At 49.8% G+C, this 13,853-nt stretch overlaps 1 protein-coding gene across 8 annotated transcripts in view; it reads right to left on the bottom strand.

The window, feature by feature from the left end:
* The window catches only part of LOC139256795 (RAC-beta serine/threonine-protein kinase), a 105,153-nt gene that overhangs the window by 12,782 nt on the left and 78,518 nt on the right, over nucleotides 1-13,853 (bottom strand). For all 8 annotated transcript variants that reach the window (XM_070874298.1, XM_070874299.1, XM_070874303.1 and 5 more), the window contains 4 exons: nucleotides 13,476-13,541; nucleotides 9,441-9,509; nucleotides 6,576-6,698; nucleotides 3,283-3,411 (listed from right to left, as the gene is read on the bottom strand). In XM_070874298.1, the coding sequence (XP_070730399.1) occupies nucleotides 3,283-3,411; nucleotides 6,576-6,698; nucleotides 9,441-9,509; nucleotides 13,476-13,541 (387 nt within the window). The remainder of the gene's footprint in view (nucleotides 1-3,282; nucleotides 3,412-6,575; nucleotides 6,699-9,440; nucleotides 9,510-13,475; nucleotides 13,542-13,853) is intronic.

Below are 13,853 nucleotides of genomic sequence, written 5' to 3'. Positions count from 1 at the left end.
AAATTCCTGGGACATTGGAACCAGTTCTGGGGGGAAGTGGGACCTGTACAAAAGGGATGGTCTGCACTTGGGCAGGACTGGAACTGATGTCCTGAGGGTAACATTTGTTGATGCAGTTCGGGAGTGTTTAAACTAATATGGCAGGGGGATGGGAACCTATGCAGCGAGACAGGGGGAAAGTAATGTGGAGTCAGAAACAGATGTTAGAAAGGTAAAAAGCAATAGTGGTAGGCCGAGTAAACAAAGGCAAGAAACAAAAAGGGTCACACTACATCATAATTCTAAAAGGACAAAGAGTGTTAAAAAAACAAGCTTGAAGGCTTTGTGTCTTAATGCAAGGAGTACCCGTAATAAGGTGGATGAATTAACTGTGCAAATAGATGTTAACATATATGATGTGATTGGGATTACAGAGACGTGGCTCCAGGATGATCAGGATTGGGAACTCAACATCCAAGGGTATTCAACATTCAGGAAAGATAGAATAAAAGGAAAAGGAGGTGGGGTAGCATTGCTGGTTAAAGAGGAGATTAATGCAATAGTTAGGAAGGACATTAGCTTGGATGATGTGGAATCTATATGGGTAGAGCTGCAGAACACCAAAGGGCAAAAAATGTTAGTGGGAGTTATGTACAGACCTCCAAACAGTAGTAATGATGTTGGGGAGGGCATCAAACAGGAAATTAGGGGTGCATGCAATAAAGGTGCAGCAGTTATCATGTGTGACTGTAATATGCATATAGATTGGGCTAACCAAACCTGAAGCAATACGGTGGAGGAGGATTTCCTGGAGTGCATAAGGGATGGTTTTCTAGACCAATATGTCGAGGAACCAACTAGGGGGGAGGCCATCTTAGACTGGGTGCTGTGTAATGAGAGAGGATTAATTAGCAATCTCGTTGTGATAGGCTCCTTGGGGAAGAGTGACCATAATATGGTGAAATTCTACATTAGGATCGAGAATGAAACATTTAATTCAGAGTCCATGGTCCAAAAGTTAAAGAAGGGTAACTTTGAAGGTATGAGGCGTGAATTGGCTAGGATTGATTGGCGAATGATACTTAAAGGGTTGACTGTGGATGGGCAATGGCAGACATTTAGAGACCGCATGAATGAACTACAACAATTGTACATTCCTGTCTGGCGTAAAAATAAAAAAGGGAAGGTGGCTCAACCGTGGCTATCAAGGGAAATCAGGGATAGTATTAAAGCCAAGGAAGTGGCATACAAATTGGCCAGAAATAGCAGCGAACCCGGGGACTGGAAGAAATTTAGAACTCAGCAGAAGAGGACAAAGGATTTGATTAGGGCAGGGAAAAGAAAGTACGAGAGGAAGCTTGCAGGGAACATTAAGACGGACTGCAAAAGCTTCGATAGATATGTAAAGAGAAAAAGGTTAGTAAAGACAAACATAGGTCCCCTGCAGTCAGAATCAGGGGAAGTCATAACGGGGAACAAAGAAATGGCAGACCAACTGAACAAGTACTTTGGTTCGGTATTCACTAAGGAGGACACAAACAACCTTCCGGAGAAAAAAAGGGTCAGAGGGTCTTAGTAAGGAGGAGGAAAATTGTGTTGGGGAAATTGATGGGATTGAAGGCCGATAAATCCCCAGGGCCTGATGGACTGCATCCCAGAGTACTTAAGGTGGCGGCCTTGGAAATAGCAGATGCATTGACAGTCATTTTCCAACATTCCATTGACTCTGGATCAGTTCCCATGGAGTGGAGGGTAGCCATTGTAACCCCACTTTTTAAAAAAGGAGGGAGGGAGAAAACGGAATTATCGACCAGTCAGCCTGACATCGGTAGTGGGTAAAATGATGGAATCAATTATTAAGGATGTCATAACAGCACATTTGGAAAGAGGGGACATGATAGGTCCAAGTCAGCATGGATTTGTAAAAGGGAAATCATGCTCGACAAATCTTCTAGAATTTTTTGAGGATGTTTCCAGTAGAGTGGACAAGGGAGAACCAGTTGATGTGGTATATTTGGACTTTCAGAAGGCTTTCGAAAAGGTCCCACACAAGAGATTAATGTGCAAAGTTAAAGCACATGGGATTGGGGGTAGTGTGCTGACATGGATTGAGAACTGGTTGGCAGACAGGAGGCAAAGAGTAGGAGTAAATGGGTACTTTTCGGAATGGCAGGCAGTGACTAGTGGGGTACCGCAAGGTTCTGTGCTGGGGCCCCAGCTGTTAACATTGTACATTAATGATTTAGACGAGGGGATTAAATGTAGTATCTCCAAATTTGCGGATGACACTAAGTTGGGTGGCAGTGAGATGAGAGGAGGATGCTATGAGGCTGCAGAGTGACTTGGATAGGTTAGGTGAGTGGGCAAATGCATGGCAGATGAAGTTTCATGTGGATAAATGTGAGGTTATCCACTTTGGTGGTAAAAACAGAGAGACAGACTATTATCTGAATGGTGACAGATTAGGAAAAGGGGAGGTGCAACGAGAACTGGGTGTCATGGTACATCAGTCATTGAAGGTTGGCATGCAGATACAGCAGGCGGTTAAGAAAGCAAATGGCATGTTGGCCTTCATAGCGAGGGGATTTGAGTACAGGGACAGGGAGGTATTACTACAGTTGTACAGGGCCTTGCTGAGGCCACACCTGGAGTATTGTGTACAATTTTGGTCTCCTAACTTGAGGAAGGATATTCTTGCTATTGAGGGAGTGCAGCGAAGGTTCACAAGAACTGATTCCCGGGATGGCGGGACTGACATATCAAGAAAGACTAGATTAACTGGGCTTGTATTCACTGGAGTTCAGAAGAATGAGAGGGGATCTCATAGAAACGTTTAAAATTCTGACGGGTTTAGACAGGTTAGATGCAGGAAGAATGTTCCCAGTGTTGGGGAAGTCCAGAACCAGGGGTCACAGTCTAAGGATAAGGGGTAAGCCATTTAGGACCGAGATGAGGAGAAACTTCTTCACCCAGAGAGTGGTGAACCTGTGGAATTCTCTACCACAGAAAGTTGTTGAGGCCAATTCACTAAATATATTCAAAAAGGAGTTAGATGTAGTCCTTACTACTAGGGGGATCAATGGGCATGGCGAGAAAGCAGGAATGGGGTACTGAAGTTGCATGTTCAGCCATGAACTCATTGAATGGCGGTGCAGGCTCGAAGGGCCAAATGGCCTACTCCTGCACCTATTTTCTATATTCCTATGTGAGCTTTTTTAAAAATTTAATTCCAATTTTGTGGCTGGCTCGGTTACACATTGCGCAAGATTTAGCGGTAAAGCGCGAGGTTGGAAATACGCTCACCTCAGGTGCCAAATACTCCGGGGTTCCGCAGAAGGTCTTCATGGTGGCTCCGTCTGTGATCCCCTCTTTACAGAGGCCGAAGTCCGTGATCTTGATATGTCCGTCTTTATCCAACATGAGGTTTTCCAGCTGAAACATAAAAACAAAGGGGTGCCCCAGATCTCAACGCTGCTGCTAATATCGTCAGCACTCCACCAATGGTGGCCACGCCTTCAGCTGCCTAGGCCCCAAGCTCTGGAATTCCCTCCATAAACCCCTCCACCTCACTCTCTGCTCCTTTAAGGCCTGCCTCTGACCAAACGTTTTGGTCACAGCTCCTTATCTCTCCTCTTGCTCCGTGCCTGACTTTCTTCCTTCAGCCCGTGAAGGGCTTCAAGGCCTTTTCCTAAGTTAAAGATCCCATATAAACGCAAGCAGCCACTGCAGTTTCTTTAGAAGACTGGCATTTCTATAGCGCCTTTCACGACCACCGGACGTCCCAAAGCGTTTTACAGCCAATGAAGTACTTTTGGAGTGTAGTCACTGTTGTAATGTTGGAAACGCAGCAGCCAACTTGCGCACAGCAAGCTCCCACAAATAGCAATGTGATGACGACCAGATCATCTGTTTTTTTTTTTAAAGTGATGCTGATTGAGGGATAAATATTGACCAGGACACCGGGGAGAACTCCCCTGCTCTTCTTCAAAATAGTGCCATGTCCACCTGGAGGGAGAGAGAAAACGGGTAATTACAGACTGGTTAGCCTGACATCAGTAGTGGGGAAAATGTTGGAATCAATCATTAAGGATGAAATAGCAGCGCATTTGGAAAGCAGTGACAGGATGGGTCCAAGTCAGCATGGATTTATGAAAGGGAAATCATGCTTGACAAATCTTCTAGAATTTTTTGAGGATGTAACTGGTAGAGTGGACAAGGGAGAACCAGTGAATGTAGTGCATTTGAACTTTCAAAAGGCTTTTGACAAGAGATTGGTGTGCAAAATTAAAGCACATGGCATTGGGGGTAATGTACTGACATGGATAGAGAACTGGTTGGCCGACAGGAATCATAGAGTCGGGGTAAACGGGTCCTTTTCAGAATGGCAGACAGTGACTAGTGGGGTGCCGCAGGGCTCAGTGCTGGGACCCCAGCTATTTACAATATACATTAATGATTTAAATGATTGAATGTAACATCCCCAAGTTTGCAGATGACACTAAGCTAGGTGGCGGTGTGAGTTGTGAGGAGGACGCTAAGAGGCTGCAGGGTGACTTGGACAGGTTAGGTGAGTGGGAAAACACATGGCAGATGCAGTATAATGTGGATAAATGTGAGGTTATCCATTTTGGTGGCAAAAACACGAAGGCAGATTATCTGAATGGCGGCAGATTGGGAAAAGGGGAAGTGCAACGAGACCTGGGTGTCATGGTAAATCAGTCATTGAAAATTGGCATGCAGGTACAGCAGGCGGTGAAGGCGGCAAATGGTATGTTGGCCTTCATAGCTAGCGGATTTGAGTATAGGAGCAGGGAGATCTTACTGCAGTTGTACAGGGCCTTGGTGAGGCCTCACCTGGAATATTGTGTTCAGTTTTGGTCTCCTAATCTGAGGAAGGACGTTCTTGCTTTTGAGGGAGTGCAGCGAAGGTTCACCAGACTGATTCCCAGGATGGCAGGACTGACATACGAGAGACTGGATCAACTGGGCCTTTATTCACTGGAGTTTAGAAGGATGAGAGGAGATCTCATAGAAACATAAAATTCTGACGGGACGGGACAGGTTAGATGCGGAAAGAATTTTCCCGATGTTGGGGAAGTCCAGAACCAGGGGACATAGTCTAAGGATATGTGGTAAGCCATTCAGGACTGAGATGAGGAGAAACTTCTTGACTCAGACCTGTGGAATTCTCTACCGCAGAGAGTTGTTGATGCCAGTTCATTGGATATATTCAAGAGTTCGATATGGCCCTTACGGCTAAAGGGATCAAGGGGTATGGAGAGAAAGCAGGAAGGGGGTACTGAGGTGAATGATCAGCCATGATCTTATTAAATGGTGGTGCAGGCATTAAGGGCCGAATGGCCTACTCCTGCACCTATTTTCTATGTTTCTAAAGATGGGGCCTCGGTTTAACACCTCATTGAAAAGACAGTGCAGCACACTCCCTCAACACTCATCATCATCATCATCATAGGCGGTCCCTCGTGTCGAGGATGACTTGCTTCCATGCCAAAAAAGATGAGCTCACAGGTGTTTCAATGAAGGACCTAATATTCTGGATCCCGAACTACATCCTGAAGGGTGGAAGATGCCCGTGTCTGGATTTTTTTAACGTGGGATGGCCGTTGCACACCAGTCACCACACGGGGCTTGACAGAACGAGGTCTTGGTCCAGTGGCAAGGATTAACCAGGACGACTGGAGACCAGCTCTGCTGCACAGGCCTAGTGCGGGCACATATCGCAGTGTGGGATGGGCCCGTGCTGCCCCTGGGCCCTCGCCTCTCCTGGGCCCCGATCACGTCACTCCGCGATCTCTGGCCGCTCCTGCGGCCCGACCTCGCCGCTCCTGCTGCACCTGCCCGCGCTCCAATCAGCGACCTGGACCTTGATGACGTTCAATCCAGTCGGGCTCTTCACAGTGGTCCCTCTCCAGCACGTGCTGTAGCTTGAAGTGGTGCACTCCACGCCGCTCCTTTGAAGGCCCCGACCTGCTGATGGTCCCCACAGGTCGGGGCCGTCGCTCCTCAGCACTGCACTGGGAGCGTCAGCATCGATATTTGTGCTCAAGTCTCTGAAGTCGGACTTGAACCAACAACCTTCTGACTGAGGGGCGAGAGTGCTACCCACTGAGCCACAGCTGACACTTTACATAAGAACATAAGAAATAGGAGCAGCAGTAGGCCATTCGGGCCATCGAGCCAGCGCCGCCATTTAGTACGATCACGGCTGATCTTCGACCTCAACTCCACTTTCCCGCCCGATCGCCATATCCCTCGATTCCTCTGGACTCCAAAAATCTATCGATCTCGGCCTTGAACTCAACGACTGAGCCTCCACAGCCCTCTGGGGTGGAGAATTCCAAAGATTCATCACCCTCTGAGTGAAGAAATTTCTCCTCATCTCGGTCCTAAATGGCCAACCCCTTATTCTGAGACTGTTGACCCCTGGTTCTAGACTCTCCAGCCCGGGGGAAACATCCTCTCAGCATCTTACGATTGCAAAAACAACCTCCGGTCTTCCCCACTCCGCCCCCTCCCAACTATTTGCACAGAATTGGCTGCTGGTGAATCAGAACCAGCCGCGGCCGAACACCAACCTTCAAATCTCTGTAGACGACGTTCTTGTCGTGGAGGTAATCCAGAGCGGACACGATCTCAGCCCCGTAGAAGCGAGCGCGATCCTCGGTGAAAACCCGCTCTCTCGAGAGGTGGAAGAAAAGCTGAGGAAGAAGCAAGAGCGAGTAAGCTTTGAATGCAAACAGGGACAGGAGGAGGCCATTCAGCCCCTCGAGTCCATCCTGCCATTCAATTAGATCCTGGCTGATCTGAATCCTAACTCCATCTACACCCTGGCCTAGTAAAAATCTTATCAATCTCAGTTCTGAACTTTGCAATTGACTCGCCCCCCCCGCCACCTCCCCCCCCCCAGCCTCAACAGTTTTTTGTGGGAAGGGGGCTCCAGATTCCCACTGCCCTTTCTGCAAAGAAGTGCTTCTTAACATCACCCCAAATGGCCGAGCTCTAATTTTAAGGTTATTCCCTGCTGTTCTTCCATAACCCGCCTCTGGAGGCAGCAGAGCAGGAGGCAGGGACAACAGTGGGGGGGCTGGAAGGGAGGGACTTCCGTATATCATGATTGGGATCTAGGTTTAGTGCTCTTGGGCAAACCCATCATCGCTGAATTGGGGGTTTAGTCTCCCTCTCCTCCTCTCCCCACGCAGGAGCACAGCAACTGAAGGCAGTTCACCCGTTCCCCTCCGAGTCACACACCATCCCGACTGGGAAACATATCGGCCGTTCCTTCATCGTCGCTGGGTCAAAATCCTGGAACTCCCTCCCTAACAGCACTGTGGGAGCACCTTCACCACACGGACTGCAGCGGTTCAAGAAGGCGGCTCACCACCACCTTCTCCAGGGGCAATTAGGGACGGGCAATAAATGCTGGACTTGACTGTGACACCCTTATCCAGTGAATAAAAAAAAAAATTAAAAGAGTTTGGAAAAACAACAGAGCAAGAAGGGTCACTGATCAGTTTAAACCCCCCCCCCGCCCCCCTCATCCTCACAAGGAGACCCCAGCTTTGAGCCCCAGTCAGTGCCAAGTTATCTGATCTCTGCTTTCTGTGGAAGGGCGGGGTGGAATCATGCCACAGAACTAAATTTAAACGGACATTTACGGAGGCTAAAGGTTCAATCGCCCTTTGTGATGAGCGCGCTGGTCACAGTTGGCATGACAACGGAATGCCCCTGCCAGGCTCTTCAGCCTGTGCCTTCAGAGTCAACCACACAGTGAGCGGGGCTGGAGTCATGAGCAGGCCAGACTGGGTAAGATCATAAGAACATAAGAACATAAGAAATAGCAGGAGTAGGCCATACGGCCCCTCGAGCCATTCAATATCATGGCTGATCTGATCATGGACTCAGCTCCACTTCTCCGCCCGCTTCCCATAACCCCTTGTTGCTCAAGAAGCTGTCTATCTCTGTCTTAAATATATTCAATGTCCCGGCTTCCACAGCTCTCTGAGGCAGCGAATTCCACAGATTTACAACCCTGAGGGAAGAAATTCCTCCTCATCTGTTTTAAATGGGCAGCCCCTTATTCTAAGATCATGCCCTCTCGTTCTCGTCTCCCCCCATCAGTGGAAACATCCTCTCTGCATCCACCTTGTCAAGTGCCCTCATAATCTTTTTCATTTCAATAAGATCACCTCTCATTCTTCTGAATTCCAATGAGTAGAGGCCCAACCTACTCAATCTTTCCTCATAAGTCAACCCCCTCATCCCCGGAATCAACCGAGTGAACCTTCTCTGAACTGCCTCCAATGCAAGTAGATCCATTCGTAAATATGGAAACCAAAACTGCATGCAGTATTCCAGGTGTGGCCTCACCAATATCCTGTATAGCTGTAGCAAGACCTCCCTGCTTTTATACTCCATTCCCTTTGCAATAAAGGCCAAGACACCATTGGCCTTCCTGATCACTTGCTGTACCTGTATACTATCCTTTTGGTTTCTATCCTAAGGTTTCACTAACAATCCAGAAGATTATATTCTGGTGCCAGCCCACGTAATACCGGGTTTATTCCACACAGTTTCGCAACTTGACACCGTGGGATGTGAACCCACAACCCTTGGACTGCTAGTCCGGGGTCACAACTGCCACCCTGTCGAACACAGTTGGGAGCAGCGGGGGTGGGGGGGGGGATTCTACAATAGGCCTCAGCGCCTTGAGCGCGAACCGAGCCATGCTTCCTGTCCCCGATCACCGTCCAGGGAATGTGGACGGCAATGAGGCTGGGGCTGGACTCCCTGGTAGAATAGCTGTCTACCCCATATTCTGTCTGGACTCCCTGGTTGAAACGCAGGCTAGTCCCCACACACAGTGTGGGGAAAGAAAGATTTGCATTCATACAGCGCCTTTCACAACCACCAGGCATCTCAAAGCACTTTACAGCCAATGAAGTACTTTTGGAGTGTAGTCACTGTTGTAATCATGGGACGCGCGATAGCCAAATTGCGCACAGCAAGCTCCCACAAACAGTGAAGCGATAATGATCTGGTCATCTGTTTTTGTTATGTTGATTGAGGGATAAATATTGGCCCCAGGACACCAAGGCGCACTCTTCGTCAAAATAGTGCCGTGGGATACTTTTGGGTCCACCCAAGAGGGCAGACGGGGCCTTGGTTTAATGTCTCATCCGAAAGACGGCTCCCTCTGACAGTGCAGCACTCCCTCAGCACTGCACTGGGAGTGTCAGCCTGGATTTATGAGCTCGGGTCCCGGGAGCGGGATTCGAACCCACAACCTTGGAGAGCAAAACCTTGAAGGGAACATGAAGAACAGACAAGGCATCAGCGGCTGCCGCCCATGCTGGAGCAATACAGTGGCTTCAGCCAAGGACAGGGGCCGACACCGGCCAAACAAAGGGGGGGGGGGGGGGGGGGGAAAGCCAAGCACCTACCTCTCCACCATTTGCGTACTCCATGACAAAACATAACCGATCACTGGTCTGGAAAGCATACTTCAGCGTCTGCGGGAGGGAAGAGGAACCGTTGCAGAGTTTTACTGAGAACACGCCCAGGAACCAGCATCGCCAATAACACAGCTCAAACACCGCGCTCGTCACAGCGAGCGAGACCAAGACAAACAGAGAATACCGACCCCCTGGATGGGGCAATCAAGGCTAAAGTAGAAGATAGGAGAAAAACAGGATTGCTGGATTTACACCATGATAACCACACACTGCAGCAGTTGATGCTGGATATGTGAACTTTCAAAAGGCATTTAATGAAGTACCACGTAATAGACTTGTTCGCAAAGTTGAAGCCCGTGGGATTAAAAGGGCAGTGACTGCGTGGATACCAGATTGGCTGAGAGAGCGTCGCAGTGAACGGTTGTTTTTCCAGACAGGAGGGAACTATATATACTCCGCACCTGGAGTAGTGTGTGCAGTTTTGGTCTCCTTACCCAAGAAAGGATATACTTGCCAAAGAGGGAGTGCAGCGAAGGTTCACCAGACTGATTCCTGGGATGGCAGGACTGTCGTTTGAGGAGAGATTGGGTCGACTGGGCCTGTATTCACTAGAGTTTAGAAGAATGAGAGGGGATCTCATTGAAACGTAGAAGATTCTGACTGGGTTGGATAGACTGGATGCGGGGAGGATGTTGCCCCCGGGCTGGGAAGTCTAGAACAAGGGGTCACAGACTCAGGGTACGGGCTAGGAAATTTAGGACCGAGATGAGGAGAAATGTTTTCACTCAGAGGGTGGTGAACCTGTGGAATTCTCTACCACAGAAGGCTCTGGAAGCCAAGTCACTGAATATATTTAAGAGGGAGATCGATAGATTTATCGAAACAAAAGGCATCAAAAGGTATGGGGAAAAAGCGGGAATATGGTGTGGAGCTAGAGGATCAGCCACGATCATATTGAATGGCAGGGTGCAGGCTCGAAGGGCCGAATGCTGCTCCTATTTCCTATGTTTCTATGTGGTGTCCCCCAGGGGTGGGTATTCAGACCACTGATCGTTCTGATATACAAGCGACCTGGACTTGTGTTTAGTCGGATATATAATTTCAGCGTTTGCAAACAGCGCAGCAAGGATACTACCCACTGAGCCACAACTGACACTTTTTACAGGAATAGAATACAACAGCACATGCGAACGTTAAAACTAGACAGAACCTTGATCAGACCTCACTTGGGAGTAGGGTGTAAAGCTCTGGTCGAGAAAAAGGCAACTGAAACACGGAGACAAGGGCAGGAAAGATTTACATTATTAGCAGAATTGAGGGGATGCATCTTTCAGGATAGACTGAGCCGGCAAAGTGAACTGATAGGGGTCTTTAAAATTATGAAGCGGTTTGATAGGGTATATGTGGAGAAACAGTTTCCAATTGTGGTTGGGTCCAGAGAAAGGAGGCAAAAATAAGGTGGCTACTAACCGACCAAATGGAGAATTTAGGAAGAATAGCTTTACACAGAGAATGTGGAACTCGCTGTCACGTGGGGTGGTTGACATGAATAGCATTCATGCATTTCAGAGCAAGCTTGATGCATACATGAGGGAGAAGAGGAGAGAGGGTTACGAATGAGAAGAGGACATTAGAGTGGAAGCAGGGTCTCGAGTATGAACACCGGCACTGAATGGCCTGTTCCTGTGTTGTCGATTAGAACCTAATAGGAGCAGGAGTCGGCCATTCGGTCCCTCGAGCCTGCTCCGCCATTCAATAAGATCATGGCTGATCTGATCAGGGACTCAGCTCCAATTCCCCGCCCACTCCCCATAACCCTTGACTCCCTTATCGCTCAAAAATCTGTCCATCTCCACCTTAAATATATTTAATGACCCAGCCACCACAGCTCTCTGGGGCAGAGAATTCCACAGATTCACGACCCTCTGAAAGAAGAAATTCCTCCTCATTTCCATTTTAAATGGGCGGCCCCTTATTCTGAAACGATGCCCCCTAGTTCTAGATTCCCCCACGAGGGGAAACATCCTCTCTCTGCATCCACCCCGTCAAGCCCCCTCAGAATCTTATATGTTTCAATAAGATCACCCCTCACTCTTCTAAACTCCAATGAGTAGCGGCCCAACCTACTTAAGCTTTGACAACCCCTTCGTCTCGGGAATCAACTGAGTGAACCTTCTCTGAACTGCCTCTAATGCAAGTATATCCTTCCTGAAATAAAGAGACCGAAACTGTACGCAGTACTCCAGGTGGGGCCTCACCAATACCCTGTACGGTCGTAGCAGGACTTCTCTGCTTTTATACTCCATCCTCCTTGCAATAAACGATTGTCGGTAATGTTAAGTATCAGTCACACAGCTCCCACCTGCCTCCCCAGCACTGAATATGATTGAGCCGCACACGGCCCGGTTGTGGGAGTAATTCCTGCGTAAGCAGCGAGGCCGAGGCAGTGCTCGCCTCACATTACATGTAACTCAATGCCGTGCCTGGGAGAGCTGCAAGATCCTGTGACGCAATTTCAACACGCTGAGGAGCTTCACACATGGTACGGCAATCTGGAAAGCAGTGCGGCGTCAGGGGTTCTCAGTATATCCCAGGAAATGTGCTGCATGGAACAGGCTGTGGCAGCAAAGGGGGGAAAAAAACGACAGCTGCACGGCTGGGACAAGCCTCCTCTCCTGAAAGCGCCGGCTCTTGCTGTGGCACACAACTCCACGGCTAAGAGGAGAGAAACTAAAAGAATCTGCATTTCAAGACCACCGGCCGTCTCAAAGCGCTTTACAGCCAATGAAGTACCTTTGGAGTGCACTCACTGTTGTAATGTAGGAAACACGGCAACCAATTTGCGCACAGCAAGCTCCCACAAACAGTAATCTGATAATGGCCCAGATCATCTGCTTCAGCGATGTTGGTTGAGGGATAAATATTGGCCCCAGGACACCGGGGAGAACTCCCCTGCTCTTCTTCAAAATAGTGCCGCGGGATCTTTTACATCCGCCCGAGGGGCAGACGGGGCCTCAGTTTAACATCTCATCCAAAAGACGTCACCTCTGACAGTGTGGCGCTCCCTCAGTACGGCCCCTCCGACAGTGCGGCGCTCCCTCAGTACTGCCCCTCCGACAGTGCGCCGCTCCCTCAGTACTGCCCCTCCGACAGTGCGCCGCTCCCTCAAGTACGGCCCCTCCGACAGTGCGGCGCTTCCTCAGTACAGCCCCTCCGACAGTGCGGCGCTCCCTCAGTACGGCCCCTCCGACAGTGCGGCGCTCCCTCAGTACAGCCCCTCCGACAGTGCGGCGCTTCCTCAGTACGGCCCCTCCGACAGTGTGACGCTCCCTCAGTACTGCCCCTCCAACAGTGCGGCACTCCCTCAAGTACGGCCCCTCCGACAGTGCGGCGCTCCCTCAGCGCTGCCCCTCCGACAGTGCGGTGCTCCCTCAGTACTGCCCCTCCGACAGTGCGGCGCTCCCTCAGCGCTGCACTGGAGTGTCGGCCTAGATTTATGCGCTTCAGTCTCTGGAGTGGGACTCGAATCCCACAACCTTCTCACTCAGAGGCGAGGATGTTACCCACTGAGCCACGGCTGACACGACTCCACTACCTTCCCAAGCCGCTGTTATTCCCGGCAGCTTAGACTGCGGGCGACACAGGATTCTCGACTGATCAGAAACACTGGCCAACTTGTGGCCTCTTCCTTCCAGTGTCTGATTGAGCTCAGGCTGGCGGGGGACTGGCGGGGAGACCCGCTTGGAGCAGAGCAACAACACACTACAACCAAGTCTCTGAGCGAGATGGCACTCCCTTTACCAGTAGCGACTAAACAAACATCTACTTACTGAATCAGCCAGCACAAAGTCGGGAAAACTAAAATATCCCATCACAAGGGAGCTGCTTTTACTGTAAATACCGCTGCCTTGTGCCAAATATATATTTTCATGTAAACAGTAAGCCACACAACACAGGACAGACCTGTACCCAGGAGAACATGGACTGAGCCAAGCCGATGCCAGAGTGCGTCGCAGTACTTACTGTTAAAAATGGATGTCGTGTGTTCTGTAAGACTCTGCTCTCTGTAACAGTGTGGGCAACTTCATCCTGCAACCAGAAACAAGTATTAATGTTTAGGTACAGTTCTGATTTTCTCCAGAAAGCATCAATACTTATTGTGGCATGAATTCCACGGACACAGGCTCTCCCCGGGGGGAGCGGGTCCCACGGACACAGGCTCTCCCCGGGGGGAGCGGGTCCCACGGACACAGGCTCTCCCCGGGGGGAGCGGGTCCCACGGACACAGGCTCTCCCCGGGGGGAGCGGGTCCCACGGACACAGGCTCTCCCCGGGGGGAGCGGGTCCCACGGACACAGGCTCTCCCCGGGGGGAGCGGGTCCCACGGACACAGGCTCTCCC

This window comes from Pristiophorus japonicus, unplaced genomic scaffold, assembly GCF_044704955.1.
Source record: "Pristiophorus japonicus isolate sPriJap1 unplaced genomic scaffold, sPriJap1.hap1 HAP1_SCAFFOLD_769, whole genome shotgun sequence".
Taxonomy (NCBI): domain Eukaryota; kingdom Metazoa; phylum Chordata; class Chondrichthyes; family Pristiophoridae; genus Pristiophorus; species Pristiophorus japonicus.
This window is presented reverse-complemented; position numbering and strand designations above follow the sequence as displayed.